Source organism: Saccopteryx leptura, chromosome 10 (assembly GCF_036850995.1).
Source record: "Saccopteryx leptura isolate mSacLep1 chromosome 10, mSacLep1_pri_phased_curated, whole genome shotgun sequence".
NCBI lineage: Eukaryota > Metazoa > Chordata > Mammalia > Chiroptera > Emballonuridae > Saccopteryx > Saccopteryx leptura.
Window position 1 is genome coordinate 7,919,748 of NC_089512.1, and position 16,335 is coordinate 7,936,082.

Genomic DNA, 16,335 nt, shown 5'->3' on the forward strand with positions numbered 1-16,335 from the left:
TTTGAAGGGGGAGGAGTTCGCCACAGGATGGGACTCCTTTAATTCTGAAAGGGCTTATTTATACCTATAGGGACCAGAAACTTGGGGACAGTTGCTATTTTAAATTGAAATAAATGTTTGGTAGAAACATACAAAAAGGGACATTTAGGGCAACAGTCTTAATTACATAATCCCCACTTTGAATAGCAACTTTGACATTTTGTGTTTTTTTTTTAAACAAATATTTAAATAATTTGTATGATCTTTTGTGCTCAGCACCTGGCTGCCGTGGAAGAGAGAAAAATCAAGTCTCTGGTCGCTCTCCTGGTTGAGACACAGATGAAGAAACTAGAGATCAAACTCCGGCATTTTGAGGAGCTGGAAACGATCATGGACAGAGAGAAAGAGGCTGTAAGTAGGGGGTTTGTAGTGGCTTTTGACCTTTGAACTCTGACCACCTTTCATAATGCAAGTTAGATAAAGTAAGTGGTAGCCTTCTCTTTTGATTTCTGTGGCTGTGTTCTGTCCTCTGTCGTGTTTGCTTTTCCCTTTCTGAAGGATTATCAGGCAATGGTGTTAAATAAAAGAAGCTCCTTACGTTCTGAACTAATCGTCTAAACACCAGCTCCTCAGACCTCAGCTTTCCGGATACATGATGGCATCAAGTCCTCCCGCTTAGACTTGCTTTCTTACCTGCCTGCTCTCTGATTCAAGGCTTTTCTTGATTTCCTGCCTTCTTCAGTCTGAACACCAGAAAGGAGGAGCTTCTTGCATCTTGAACTAGGTGCTGCATTTCTGTGAGCCTTTTGCCAGACCCTGCTTGGACCAGCACTGGCTCAGTCGCCCCCCCCCCCCCCCCCCACCCCCCGGAGCAAACGGGAAGGGCAGGTAGAATGGCCGTGCTGAACCCAAGGCAACATCCTCTGAAGTGACACCATTGCTAGTGGATGTGGCCCAAACAGGACCAAGGGAATTGTGGAGAAGGCCAAATATGAGGAAGGAAGCAAAAAACAAGAAAAAGAAATGGTGACCAGGAAACATTTGGTATCTTGGGAATTTATGGAAAAACAGATGAGGTTTTTGGAGGGGAAAAAAAATTTTTTTTTTAATGAATTGACTAGAAAAGGAATCAGTGACTTTCTAAGTAATGGACTAAATATGAGGATTTAGTTAGGACTATTTCTGATTCTTTTGACTTTTTTTTTTCTTTCGGAGAGAGATAGGAAGGGAGAGATATGAGAAGTGTCAACTTGTAGTAGAGGCAGTTTAGTTGTTTATTGATTGCTTCCTCATATGACCAGGGTGGGGGCTCCAGCTGAGCCAGTGACCCCTTACTCAAGCCAGTAACTTAGGGCTCAAGCCATCAACCATCGGATCATGTCAGTAAGCCTATACTCAAGCTGGCGGCCTTGAGGCTTTGAATCTGGGACCTCTGAGTTGCAGGTTGATGCTCTTTCCACTGCACCACCACCAGTCAGGCTATTTTGACTTTTTTACCTGCATACAAGATGCTGGTATCTCTAAATAGTAGAATCTTAAGATCAGAAGAGTTTTAATATTATGGATCTGTTTATATTTGTTAAGCTGTTTCTTAGTAGTCAGTCCAAGCAAAGTCCTGGTAAATTCTATATGACGATTAGGCTGGTAACTATCAGAATGGCCCATTTTTATTTTTGTCCTAAGACCAGTTCTGCAATTTAATCAGGCATTCTAGGCTGGCCTGTGGTGGCGCAGTGGATAAATGCTGACCTGGGACGCTGAGGTCGCCGATTCGAAACCCTGGGCTTGCCCAGTCAAGGCACATACTATAAGAAACCAATGAACAGCTAGAGTGAAGCAACTATGAGTTAATACTTCTCGCTCCCAAGATCCCTATCTCTTTTCTCTGCAACATCAATAAATAAAATCTTTAAAAGAAATAAAAATAAACAGGCATTCTGACCCTGTGAAGGCAGGGAGGCTGCTTCAGTAACTCCTGCCAAGGCCCTATACCCTCCCAGGCCCAGTTTCCTGCCCTTGGAGGCACCCTTACGTCATGGGTCCTCTCCTCCATGGGAGCTGCCGGCCTCCCATCTCGTCTCCATCACCCTCTGGGCACTAGCCATGCCATACCAGGGGCAGGCTTCGTCATGGCCTGTCTTTGTGTCACCTGTGTGCCCTGCTGGCAAGGCCCTTCCCCACCCTGTGCCTCGCTCCTCTGTCCCTCCGCCCTGCACCTGTGAGTGACATGCCCTCCACACTGGCTGCCATGGCAGCCTCACAGAGCACTTATTGTATTGTAATTGCTAATGCATGTGTCTGCCTCCCATTCCAGAGGGGGGACTCAGGACAGAATTAATCAAGTGTCTTTGCAAACACAGAACTGGCACGTCATAGGCCTGCTTCACTGTCTACTGAATGAACGTTTGCCAGCGTCAGAGTCAAAACTGGGAAGCTGGAAAAGTCCCCTGGGGGGACCTCATTTAGTTGAGTGGGGAAGACAGTTAAGAAAACAAATGACAATACAGTATGTTCAGCTCCTATGGGAACAGAAAGGAGGATTGCCTGGAAGAGGGGGATTGGAGAAATTTCCTAGTGTGAGCTGGAGTTTGGAGAATGAGTGTTGAGTGTCTAACCCTAATAAGCTCCCCTTTGTCATTTCATAGATTCTTTTTTATTTTAAGTGCGGAACGAGAAGGTAGAGACAGGCACCCTGACCAGGATCTACCCAACAAGCTCCCAATGGGACAATGCTCTGTCCATCTGGGGCCGCTGCTCGGTTGCTTGACAGCTGAGCCATTCCAGCACCTGAGGCGAGGCTATGGAGCCGTCCTCAGTGCCCGGGGCCAGTTTGCTCAAACAGTTTGAGCCATGGCTGCAGGAGGGGAAGAGAGAGGGAGAGAAGGGGGGTGAAGAAGCAAATGGTCGCCTCTCCTGTGTCTCTGACCAGGAATTGAACTCGGGACTTGCACATACCGGGCCAACACTCCACTGCTGAGCCAACCAGCCAGGGTCCCACAGGTTTTTTTTAGGGGACTTGAGATCACGGGGCTGTCATACAGTGGATAGTGATTGGGTAGTTCCCACTGGCAGCCAGATGCCATGCTGTCATTCATGAAGCAGAATGCTGTGTGAGCCTAGCAGATTGGCATGACCTGACCCGCCACTTAAAGAGCAAGAGATCATCAGGGGGCTCTTTTCTTAGCTCGACCTCACTTTCTCTTTAGAGGATGAACTTGTGGATCACCCCGCCTTTTAACCGTTCCGATGGACCTGCCACCTGGAATAGCAGAGCCCAGCCCCTTCCCAGTTCTCTAATTCCCAGACACATGGTGACAGGGTGGAGTGGCTCCACTTCTCTTGACCCTTCAAAAATTGCCTTGTGCTGTGGATTTTGAATAATTATTTATCTTCAATTATATCACTCCACTGTGTTTTCTTACTTGAATCTACTTTTTATGTTAAGTTCACATCAGAGCCTGTGAAACATTTTACAGGGTTGTCTGAATAAAGGAGCACATTCTCCTATCTACTATACGAGGTTGCTCCGTGCAAATCCTTTGGTGGTTGCCTGCCTTTTCTTCTTTTTTTTTCTTTTTTGTATTTTTCTGAAGTTGGAAACGGGGATGCAGGCAGACAGACAGACTCCCACATGCGCCCAACCAGGGTCCACCTGGCATGCCCACCAGAGGGCGTTGCTCCTTTGTAGCTGGAGCCATTCTAGTGCCTGAGGCAGAGGCCATGGAGCCATCCTCAGCTCCCAGGCCAACTTTGCTCCAATGGAGCCTTGGCTGTGGGAGGAGAAGAGAGAGATAGAAAGGAGAGGGGGAAGGGTAGGGAAACAGATGAGCGCTTCTGTGTGCCCTGACTGGGAAATGAACCTGGGACTTCCATATGCCTGTCTGACACTCTACTGCTGAGCCAACCGGCCAGGGCCACCTGCCTTTTCTTGATCAGCATTTGGGGCAGGAACATTCTTTGTGCAGGACAGTCCCTAGCCCTAGCCACTGGATGTCAGTAGCACATCTGTGTTCATTATCTGTTTCTGTGTAGAAAACTGTCTCAAAACTTAGGGACTGAAAACAGAAACAATATCTCACATGGTTTCTGAGGGTCGGGATTCTGAGAGCAGCTTAGCTGGATGGTTCCGGCTCAGGGTTGTCATGAGTTTGTACTCTTCTTAGATTCAGCTGGGCTGGAGGGCATACCTTTAAGCTTTTTTATGTGGCTGTTGGCAGGAGGCCTCTGCAGTTCCTTGCTGCGTCAGCCTCTCCCTAGTGCTGCTCTTGAAAAGGCTTCCCCTGGAGCAAGTGAAGAGCGGGATCGTGTAAGGGGCCTGGGATGGAAGCCACGGTATCACTCATTTTCCAATTACAGTTGACATTCAGTATTAGATTAGTTTCAGGTGTACATCTGAGTGGTTAGACATTTGTATGACTTATGAAGTGATACCCCCCATAAGTCTAGTACCTACCTGGCACCATACATAGTTATCACAGTATTATTGACTGTATTTATTATCACAGTGTCTCTTATAACTTAAACTTGGAAGTCCCATGCCCTCACTTCTGTGTTCTTTTGGTCACACAGACCATCCCTGGATCTGAGGTTGATTGGGGGCATAGACAGGCTTCAGTGGGGAAGGGATAAGTACTAGGAAGCTGCTTTTCTGCCGGCGACGTCCACACAGGACTGTTGGGAGTATTCAGTGGCAGAGGGATGGCATGTGCCTGGCACACATACATGTTCAGTAGAGACGTACATGCCCCTTTCTACAAACCAGTGATAATAGCTGCAGAGCAAGTTCTTAATATTTGTAAGCCTTTGTTGGCTTCATGAACATTTATTGGGCCAGTCACTGTGCTAAACCACTTTATTTGGATTTTCTCATTATATCTCTGAAACAGTATAAGAAAGCTGTCAGCAAGAAAGTGGTGGTTGCTTCAGATCTGCTGGGACAGGAATCCAGCAGTGATGCTGGGTGGGCATGTAAGGCCGTTTATTTTTCGGCCCCTCTGCATATGAAGAAATTAGATGAAGCGTGGACGGCTGCTTTATGTACCTCAGATGATACAGTTCACAAATGACCGGACCAGGTCTTAACCCTGTGTTTGTTCAGCTCTGTGTTTGACTCTAGAACTTTATAAAGCATTGAGCCATTTTTATTTTATTTTAACTTCGAGACTGTGAGATATGCAAGGTTTTACTGTGACTTTATCGTGGACAGTGATCAGGCCAGTGAGGAGCAAGTCCTCCGCCTCATGGCACAGTGCTCTCTGCCCGCTACCCGGCCCCAGCTCACCATATGCTGTGCTCCTCATCTTTGCCTAGCAAGCAGGAGCTTCAGGGCATACTGTTTTGAGTTAAATAATTGGTTTGCTTATATAGCATTAGATTTTTAAAATCTTTTCTTGGCCTCGGCCAAGTTGCTCAGTCGGCTAGAGTGTCGTCCCAAAACACCAAGGTTGCAGGTTTGATCCTGTTCAGGACACTTACGGGAAGCAGCCAATGAATGCACAACTAAGTGGAACAACAAATGAATGCCCATCTCTCCCTCCCTCCCTCCCTCCCTCCCTCCCTCCCTCCCTCTTTCTCTCTCTCGCTCTCCTCCCCTCCCTCCCTCCTTCTCCCCCTCTCTTCTCTCTTCCTCCTTCCCTCTCTCCTCTCTGTCCTTCCTTCTTCTCCCTCTTTTCTTCTCTCTTCTCCCTCTCTCTCCTCTCCCCCTTTCCCTCTTCCCTCTCTTCTTCTTTCCTTCCTCAATCTATCTAAAATCAATCAATAAAAATATCTTTTCACCCTGGCCAGATAGCTCAGTTGGTTAGAGCAGTGGTCCCCAACCCCTGGGCCGCAGACTGGTACCGGTCCGTGGGTCATTTGGTACCGGTCCGCAGAGGAAGATTAAATAACTTACATTATTTCCATTTTATTTATATTTAAGTTTGAACGATGTTTTATTTTTTAAAAATGACCAGATTCCCTCTGTTACATCCGTCTAAGACTCACTCTTGACGCTTGTCTCAGTCACGTGATACATTATCTGTCCCACCCTAAAGGCCGGTCCGTGAAAATATTTTCTGACATTAAACCGGTCCGTGGCCCAAAAAAGGTTGGGGACCACTGGGTTAGAGCACCATCCTGAAGCACAGAGGTTGCCAGTTTGATCTCTGGTCAGGGCACATACAAGAACAGATGTTCCTGTCTCTCTCTCTCTCTCTCTCTCTCTCTCTCTCCCCCCCTCTCCCCCTCCCTTTCTCACTGAAATCAATAAATAAAGATTTAAAAATACAAATGAAAAAAATCCTTATTTAGACTTTAAGAATCAGATATGGTTCTTAAGAATTGTTAATATTCTTCAGAATCAAATATGAAATTGCTTTTTTCCTAATGACCTAAAAACAGATATCCTCTTGAGTGTTAAGTAGTAATTAAGAATAAGGATGTAAAATTTTTAATCTTTTGAAGATATTATGATTGCAGCTATAATTAGCTCAGTAGCAGTTACAGCCCTCATAAAGCCCCAGTGTTGGAGGCCGTTACGGAGCCTACAGAGTCTGTCAAGGAAATGACATGATGAATAGGGTTGACTCCACTTCAGGTGACAGTGCTGAGCTGGCACTGGGTTCGCGACTTCGAGGGTCTGCCCCGCTGAGCAGGCCTCAGTGCCAGGCCAACCACACATGTCGGTCAGGGGAGCAGCGTTCAGGCGTGGGCTTGGAGGGAAGGGTGGCACCAGGAGAGACACGCGGGGCCAGGCCCTGCCGAATGCATTCCTGTTTGCATTAAAAAACAACAGTTCTGGCCCTGGCCGGTTGGCTCAGTGGTAGGGCGTCGGCCTAGCGTGCGGAGGACCCGGGTTCGATTCCCAGCCAGGGCACACAGGAGAAGCGCCCATTTGCTTCTCCACCCCTCCGCCGCGCTTTCCTCTCTGTCTCTCTCTTCCCCTCCCGCAGCCAAGGCTCCATTGGAGCAAAGATGGCCCGGGCGCTGGGGATGGCTCTGTGGCCTCTGCCTCAGGCGCTAGAGTGGCTCTGGTCGCAACATGGCGACACCCAGGATGGGCAGAGCATCGCCCCCTGGTGGGCAGAGCGTCACTCTCTGGTGGGCGTGCCGGCTGGATCCCGGTCGGGCGCATGCGGGAGTCTGTCTGACTGTCTCTCCCTGTTTCCAGCTTCAGAAAAATGAAAGAAAAAAAAAAAAACAACAGTTCTGAGGTCAGTAAGAATGGATCTGTGAGCTGATCTGGTTTATAGCTTCTGGATTAAATGTTCTCTGAATCTCTGAGCATCATTTGTGTGTAAAAAGTGTATACCTTCAGAAAAGAGACGTTTAGGAAGCTCAGAGCTGTGGGAAACCTGGACCCTGTCTTCAGGGAGGTTGGGCGGGGGGTGGGGGTGAGACATTGACACGGAGGCTGAACACTCTGAGGCGACAGGACGGTGGAAGTGGAGAGGAGAGGAGGCCATGGTGGGCTCTGGTTACCAAGGAAAGCTTGCTGCTGGAGGAGGGACTGAGCTGAGCTCTAAGAAAGGCCCGAATCCAGAAATGTGGAGAGAACGGCATGATTGCTGAGGAGAAAACAGAGTCACCATGTTCAGAGCCTATCGATGGCTTTTGCGACATAGGTGATGGATAAGGTTTATTTGTTCATTTGGCAAATGTTGATTGAGCACCTGCTTTGTCTAGGCCTGTGGATACTGGGGATAGAATCGCGAATAAAACCCAACAAAACTCTTTGCCTTAGTAAAGCTTAAATAATTAACGCTGTTAGAAGCTGTTACATGCCCTGACTGGATAGCTCAGTTGGTTAGAGCGTCATCCTAAAGTACAGAGGTTGCCGATTCATTCAGTCTCTAGTCAGGGCACATACAGAAACAGATTGGTGTTCACGTCTCTCTCTCTCTCTCTCTCTTCCTTCTTCTCTCTGTAAAAATCAATAAAGTAAACATTAAAAAAATTTTTTTCAATAAGCTGTTTCATGCTATGTATGTGTATGCATTCATATATTCTGTGTGTCCATCCCCATTTGTTACAGAGTGAGGAGGGGAGAACGGGAGGGATTTCACTTTTAAGTGTTGACATCGAGTTAGACCTGTTGAGAAGCTGACAGACTGTTGGGCTAGTGCTTAGCACCAGAAGCAGCCGCGCAGAGGCTCCGAGGCTGGTGACCGACATGTTTGGGAACTAAGGTGTAAGTGGGTGGGCTGGAGCGGAAACGTAGGAGGAGGTGAGAGGCAGAGTATGGTGAGGAATCCCAGAGGCTCCTGTGAGCCGCCCGCAGCCTTTCATTGTCCTCTGTTTCAAAGGTGGAGCAGTTGCAGGGCCTGCTATGCAGTGAGTGAACATGTGGACGATACACAGAGGCCTGGCATGGTCTTCCTTACTGCTTAGCAGGGCTCCTCCCTCTGCTGTGGTGTAGAGAATAAATGACAAAGTGACAAGTTAGAAAAGGGAGACTGGTGAGTTGCTCTTAGGGTAATTCACAGGGAATGATGGTGGCTTGTTCCAGAATGACAGCCAGAAGTGAAGAGAAATGATCAAGTTGTGCATAGATTTTAAAGGTATTGCTAATAGTACCCCATCACACATAGTGTAGGTCTAGAGAAGTTCATTGCACTTTATGACAAATTTAAGAAGAACAAAATCCAAGAAGTGAATTTTATACTACCCCAGGAAAATTGTATTTAACTTTGTTTTCTGCATAGAAACACATCTCTGTGCTGCCTCTCGTGTAATTTAACCTATTGTTAGACATGCTCCATCACCTTATGGGTAGTTTTATTTGAGATTAAGAAGGCTGTACCCAGAGCAGATTTGGCTCTGAATAAAAAGGGGAAAAAAGTGCATGGCTTCAGGAAGCAAGCAGACTGAGCTGAGGACAGAGCGACCAGTCGTAGCAGCGGTGCCCCTCCCCCCGGGGTCTGGAAGCACACAGGGGGGCAGTGCGGTTGTGTTGTTTCCCCCAGGCGTAAGGAATGGATGTGTCTATTTTGGACCTAGTTCTTTTGTGGAGGTCTGGTCACCGACATCAAACATTTCAACAGAAGGTGTGATTGTTTACTTTTGTTCTAAGGCCGAGTCATGGAGGCTTCAGGTCTCAGTGGATACATCAGCCCTTGACAGTGTGGTTGGATTTTGTGGCCCCTCCCCCTTCTTTTACTCCTGCCCTCCTCTGCCTGGGGAAGAGCTTTGTGTGAACTTCAGCTGCGCTTGCAGCTGTGTCTGTGTTTGGTGTTGTGGTGCAGAAGAGTGCTCCGTTGTGCTGGGTTCCACTTGGACTGGGTTCCGCTTGGACTGGGTATGGGAGTGAGGGGAGAGGAGGTTGTCTGAATGCCACGGCGGATGCACCTTTGAGCAGGGCTACAGGCGGCACTGTGTGCAGGGCCCAGAGCCAGGAGAGATTGAACAGACCCATTCATGCCCGGTGTGTGTGGGGGGGTTATTCAGTTTAACTGTTGGGATTTTATCCACAGCCCTAGGAAATGGCACAGGGAGAGAATCAATTGATTCTCTGTGGCTTGTAACTTGGGCAGTTTCCAGCATTTTGTTTTTTGGTTACCAAAATAGTATATGTGGTGAAAATTTTTTTGAAATTATAAAGAAACGAATAAATTACAAAGTCTCTCCTGGACTCAGTTTTATTCTTAGGAACAATCAGTGTTTATAATTTGGTATTTTCCAGAACATTTTCAGTATGTATATAACATGTTTATACCTGGGCATGAATTTTTTTAATATAATTGGAATTATGTTACGTATTGTTTCAACTTGAGTGGTTTTTTTTATTTCGTGTATTTTGGAAATAACTGTACATCAGAAATAATACTTCAATGACTGACCTTATACACACCTTCCATTTTCTAGGCTGGATTTCCAGGTGTTGAGTCACTGGGTAATTGGTAAGGGCATTTGAAATGTGTTCAGTATTATAACACTCCTCAGAAATTCCCAGTTTACTTTCCTCCTGATTGCCATAGCAGTGAGCGTAGTCCAGTCTTCAGTTGGATTCAACACGGGTGAGGTGTCCACAAAAGACAGGTGATTTTTTTTTTTTTTTTGCATAAGGCCAGGATGTGCCCATAGCTGCTGCCTGTGTCTGGGAGCAGAGCTGGTCCTCCGGGAGCCAGCAGGTGGCCTGCTCTCTGGACATCGCTCTTGCGTGCAGGACCCCTCATCCCGTGTCGGAGCTTAACGCTTAACCTGGGTTCTCTCTCAGAGCGGGAGGTGTGTGTATGTGGGTGTGTTTAATCACTCATCCTTATTAATTCTTCTGATTACTTTTAATTAACTTCTATGTTTTGAAAAGACAAAAGAAAACTCATGAAAAAAATAGTATAATTAAGGTTAATTTGTAGGCAAGGAAAATTGGGCAATATTTCCCTCAAGGTTAATACCTTTGATACTAAGAGCATCTCCTAAAGAAAGGCTGGTTCAGTTACAAACAGACAAAAACCCCACTAAGAGAGGTGATGCAGAGACTAAAATTTTTCTTCAGAGGCACAAAATACTCCTCCAGTAACAGTGCAGCATCCTTATAAAGCAAATCTTGGCCTAAATTCCACAGTTCTTACATAACTGCAGGACTTGAGCCAAGCTGTCCAGACCAGTAGTAGCTCAACAAGAACATAGGCAGGAGGTCCTTTTTTTGGAAACCTCTTAAAAGTATAACCTCAGCAAAGTCCTAAGTTTCCTAGAAAGAATGGTGAGAAGAAAGCAGAGCCCACGACCTGTAGTCAGAATCCTCACGTCCCTCTTGTCGCACTGCGTCTTACTGGTGGTGGCACACCGACTAGTGTTCTTGCAGGGCTGGGCTTCCGCAGGCTTCTCTTGCTAGTCACATCTTGCAGCTTCCTTCTGATCCTGCAAACAGGGAGGGAAATTAGACAGGGCCAGGCTTTTCCCTCTTGGGGTCACCCTCTCTGGAAAAAGAAGAGTCCACACCAGCCGGTTAGGGCCATGTTAGCACCCTGTCCACTCCCTCCTGGTAACTCTCAACCACTCACAAAATCATTTATTTCAGAAGCCTCACCGTCTGTCCTCATGTCTCCTCCCCTCACCGTGTTGTGCGACCCACACCGTGTCTCTGGCCTGTCATCCTGCACCTTCCCATTCCTGCACATTCCCTGCTTGCTGCTCCCGATGACCAGTGATGCTTCTCTCCGTTACTTCGCTAACAGCCGGGTTCTTAGGCTGATTCTCGTGCATGTTCCATCTAGTTTATTAGCTAATGATAGTACAGTACACAGTATTTATCTGTAGAACTGGCTGCTCCTGAAAGCTAAAATGTTATATATCTCTTTAAAACCTATTAAGTGCCTTGCCTGACCTGTGGTAGCACAGTGGATAAAGCATCGATCTGGAACACTGAGGTCGCTGGTTTAAAACCCCAGGCTCACCTGGTCAAGGCACATGTGGGAGTTGATGCTTCCTGCTCCTCCCCCGTTCTCTCTATCTCTCAGTCTCTCTCCTCTCTAAAATGAATAAATAAAATCTTTTAAAAAAATAAAACCTACTAAGTGCCTTAGAATAGTGCTGAGCAAACAGAAAAGTAGTGTGAGCCATATATGTAATTTAAAATTTTTCAGTAGCCACATTAAAAATCCTAGTATGTAGCCTGACCAGGTGGTGGTGCAGTGGATAGAGCATTGGACTGGGATGCGGAGGATCCAGGATCAAAACCCCGAAAAAAACAAACAAAAACAAAAACAAAAAAACCCCAAGGTCGGCCCTGGCCGGTTGGCTCAGCGGTAGAGCGTCGGCCTGGCATGTGGGGGACCCGGGTTTGATTCCCGGCCAGGGCACATAGGAGAAGCGCCCATTTGCTTCTCCACCCCCACCCCCTCCTTCCTCTCTGTCTCTCTCTTCCCCTCCTGCAGCCAAGGCTCCATTGGAGTAAAGATGGCCCGGGCGCTGGGGATGGCTCCTTGGCCTCTGCCCCAGGCGCTAGAGTGGCTCTGGTTGTGGCAGAGCGACGCCCCGGAGGGGCAGAGCATTGTCCCCTTGTGGGCAGAGCATCGCCCCTGGTGGGCGTGCCGGGTGGATCCCAGTCGGGCGCATGCAGGAGTCTGTCTGACTGTCTCTCCCCGTTTCCAGCTTCAGGGGAAAAAAAAACAAAAAACAAAAAACCCCGAGGTCGCCAGCTTGAGCACTGGCTCATCTGGTTTGAGCAAAAAGCTCACCATCTTGGACCCAAGGTCATTGGCTTGAGCAAGGGGTTACTCGGTCTGCTGAAGGCCCGCAGTCAAGGCACATATGAGAAAGCAATCAGTGAACAACTAAGGTGTCACAAGGAAAAACTGATGATTGATGCTTCTCATCTCTCTCTGTTCCTGTTTGACTCTCTGTCCCTGTAAAAAATAAAAATTAAAAAAATCCTAGTAGGTACAAAATACTATTTCAACATGTAATCAAAAAATTAGATATTTTTATACTGAGTCTTTAAATTTCAGTGTTCATTTTACCCTTCCTGCACATCTCATCCAGATCAGCCACTGAGCAGGTGCTCAGGAGCCATTTGTGGCTGGTGGCTGCTGTGCTGGGCAGCACACCTCCGGAAAATGCCTCCTGGTGATTTGGCTCTTGCTGTTGAAAACAGTGGGCTGGAACATTATTGAAAAAGAAGTAGATCTATTAACCTTCCTTATGATCCTTATGCTATTTACTTCCAGTAATCTGGATTTTTACCATTACTATTAATTTTTTTAACTGGAAAGAAGGGAGATAGATTTCTACATGCGCCCTGACCGGGATCCAGTGTCAACCCCTGTCTGGGGCTGATGCTTGAATCAACAGAGCTATCTTCAGTGCCTAGAGCCAATGCTCAGACCAATCAAGCCACTGGCTGAGAGAGGGGAAGAGAGATAGAAGGGGGAGAGAGGGAGGGGAAGAGAAGCAGATCCTCACTTCTCCTGTGTGCCCTGACTGGGAATCGAATCTGAGATGTCCACATGCCAGATCAACGCTCCATCCACTGAGCCAACCAGCCAGGGCCCAGAAATCTGAAAAAAATTTTTTTTTTCAAGTTGGCTTTCTTTTTTATCCCGGAATTAAATTAATTTTGATAACCTTTCATTCTCTGTACTACTGTCAGGCATATGGTTTCTGAATTTCCTGGCACATTTAATAACTTTTTTCTCTATTTTAATTTGGGTTTCAGAAAGATTATCTTGAATATTGAAATGCTTATGTTCTTCAAATGAAAATGAATGCAAATTTTTATTTAGATATTCTAAAACATACCGTGACTGTGTCGCCCAGTATAAATTCGGGTACTTGAGAGCTACGACTCACAGTGACCCTGCCAGTGTTCCACGTGGAACATGTGCGACTCTGCAGCTCAGGCCGAAGCCACACACTGAGAAGACTTGACTCGGGTGTCACGTTCTAAAATAGTACCCAGAAGCTCACGTCCAGAAGAGAACACTGGGAAGGTTGGGGGACTTGAACTAGTGTCTGAGGGACTATTAAAAGGACGGAACAGGAAGGGTTTCTTTTACCTGGGGAGGATTAAAGCAGGTATGGAAACTTTTTAAATACCTGAAGGCCTATCAGAGAAGATTACACGTGTCCTGAATGGACCTAGAGCACAGCGGCCTCCTGGGTAAAGGCTTAAAGAACGGCAGGCCTGCCTGACCAGGCGGTGGCGTAGTGGATAGAGTGTCGGACTGGGATGCAGAGGACCCAGGTTCGAGACCCCGAGGTCACCAGCTTGAGCGTGGGCTCATCTGGTTTGAGCAAAACCTACCAGCTTGAACCCAAGGTTGCTGGCTCCAGCAAGGGGTTACTCGGTCTGCAGAAGGCCCGCGGTCAAGGCACATATGAGAAAGCAATCAATGAACAACTAAGGTATTGCAACGCACAATGAAAAACTAATGATTGATACTTCTCATCTCTCTCCATTCCTGTCTGTCCCTGTCTATCCCTCTCTCTGACTCACTCTCTGTCTCTGTAAAAAATAAATTTAAAAGAAAAAAAGAAAGGCAGGCCTGTGCTCACCACAGAGAAGACCTGTAGCCCAGCGACAGGTGTCCAAGTGGCAATAATGCTTTTTCTCTTACTGTAGCTGTTGCATGAGGGGAGGTGACTGTGTGACTGTCGTGAGGAACAGGGAATTCAGGGATCAGGTAGATGTCCTGTGTGTCACCCATTCCCATGAGCCTCTCCTGGTGTCATTTCTCTTCTTCTTTTCTTACCAGTTAGAACAACAGAGGCAGCAGTTGCTTACAGAACGCCAGAACTTCCACATGGAGCAGCTGAAATATGCAGAACTGCGAGCCCGCCAGCAAATGGAGCAGCAGCAGCACGGGCAGAACCCTCCACAAGGACACCAGCACTCGGGAGGGCCCGGCCTGGCGCCGCTGGGAGCAGCTGGGCACCCCGGCCTGATGCCTCACCAGCAGCCCCCGCCCTATCCTCTGATGCAGCACCAGATGCCGCCGCCCCACCCCCCCCAGCCAGGTGAGGAGAGCTGCTGCCTGCGCACGAGGCTAGTTGGCCCTCGGTGGCTGACCGCACCAGTGGTGACTTCACTAGGGCTGTTTAAAACGTCTCATGTCATTCAGGAAATTGTAGACAAGAGAGATCTGGTTTTGTAGGCATCACCGTGATCAGTCCTGCCATGTTCTCCTTCTGGAGTCCTCTTGGCATGATGCCTTGCTCCAGGTCAGTCGGCCCCTCAGTGTGCGATATATCCCAGAGTGCCTTGAAAGTGCTCCCTTGGATTGTGTCTACCTTTTTTTTTTTAAAGACATCTTCAAAGATAGACACACATACAAAGAACAGTATAATGAACTCTCTGACCCAGCTTCTGTAACCATCACCTTCCTGCTGTTTGAAACTCTTTGGTATGGACCGGTTCACCTCTAGACAAAGGTAGAATGGTATGATAATCCCCCAGTACCTATTGCACAGGTTCAAAATCATCTGTTTTAGGTGTTCCTCCTCCCTTTGGGTGACAGAGACTTCAAAATGTATCTCTAGCCTGACCAGGCGGTGGCACAGTGGATAGAGCGTCAGACTGGGATGCCGAGGACCCAGGTTCAAGACCCTGAGGTTGCCAGCTTGAGCGCAGGCTCATCTGGTTTGAGCAAAAGCTTACCAGCTTGGACCCAAGGTCACTGGCTGGAGCAAGGGGTTACTTGGTCTGCTCAAGGCCGCAGTCAGGGCACATATGAGAAAGCAATCAATGTACAACTAAGGTGTCGCAATACGCAATGAAAAACTAATGATTGATGCTTCTCATCTCTCTGTTCCAGTCTGTCTTTCCCTGTCTGTCCCTCTGACTCTCTCTCTCTGTTTAAAAAAAAATGTATCTCTAACCAATGAACGTCTTACTCTTTAACGTAACCTACTATCATCACCCCCAAGAAAAGTAATCCAAGTTCCTGATACCATTAGTTAAATGTCTTTGCTGCATTTGTTTGAATCAGTATTCAAATAACAGTCCAATGTTGCATTTGCTGGTGGTTCCCTTAAATCTATTTTAATGTGGTAACACTTCCCCCTTCTTTTTTTTTTCCTTTTTAATGTCATCCATATGTTTGAAGAAGCCAGGGTTTTCACCCATGGCTGTGCCCAGTTGTATATTCGAGGAGCATGGTGCCACCGCCCCTGGCCTGCCTCTTCTCCCTCACACAGGAAACCAGAGTGTGCTCAAGTTATTGCAGCGGGCTCACGTTCACTTCTGAGGGCTGGCATTTTTTCTGGAGTGTCAGTTGACTCTGAGGGACATTAAGATTGGATGGTGGTTCTGGTGTTGCTGGGCTGAGCCATCCATGACAAAGTTCTCTGTCAGACTTCACCTAGGGTTTCACCTGCCATTGAGTGAGAATGCTTCCTAACTGGTTATTCTTCAGGAATTGCAACATGGTGAGCTGTCTAAATTTATTGTTCCCTTTGCACTTACTTAATTTTTTTTGCATTTATTAGCAGTGATTCTTTTAATTAAAAAATAGACAAAAAACTTTCTTTGTCTATCATTAAGTGATCCTGGAAGTCAGTCCTGCAGGACAGGCTGGAGAAACGCACCAGCCTTTTCCTTTATTTGAATAGTTTCCACCCTCTCTTACCCATAATTCAAAGATGACCGGTAACGCATTTTTCCCTGTTGCGTGTGAATGGTTTTAGTGTTATGAATTTTTGTATGTTTTACGTAGGTCTGTCTGTTACAGGCTTTAGTCTTTTTGCTGCTCAGATCGTCCTGTCTGAGGACAATTTATATTAGCTTATGGGAGTGCTTTCAAGTTGGCAACTCTTCGCATTTTAACCACCTTGAAAGTTGAACTCAGAATTCTTTCAAACTTAACTGTCAACATCATTAAAACTAAAATGTATTTTTAATGCCACCTATTTTCTCCTCCACATATTTTCTTTTAGAGGGCA

At 46.9% G+C, this 16,335-nt stretch overlaps 1 protein-coding gene across 1 annotated transcript in view; it reads left to right on the forward strand.

Annotated features, from left to right (window-relative positions):
• Positions 1–16,335, forward strand: part of SMARCC1 (SWI/SNF related, matrix associated, actin dependent regulator of chromatin subfamily c member 1) — a 140,388-nt gene that overhangs the window by 105,085 nt on the left and 18,968 nt on the right. The window contains exons 25-26 of the mRNA XM_066351654.1: positions 256–390; positions 14,151–14,412. Of these exons, the coding sequence (XP_066207751.1) occupies positions 256–390; positions 14,151–14,412 (397 nt within the window). The remainder of the gene's footprint in view (positions 1–255; positions 391–14,150; positions 14,413–16,335) is intronic.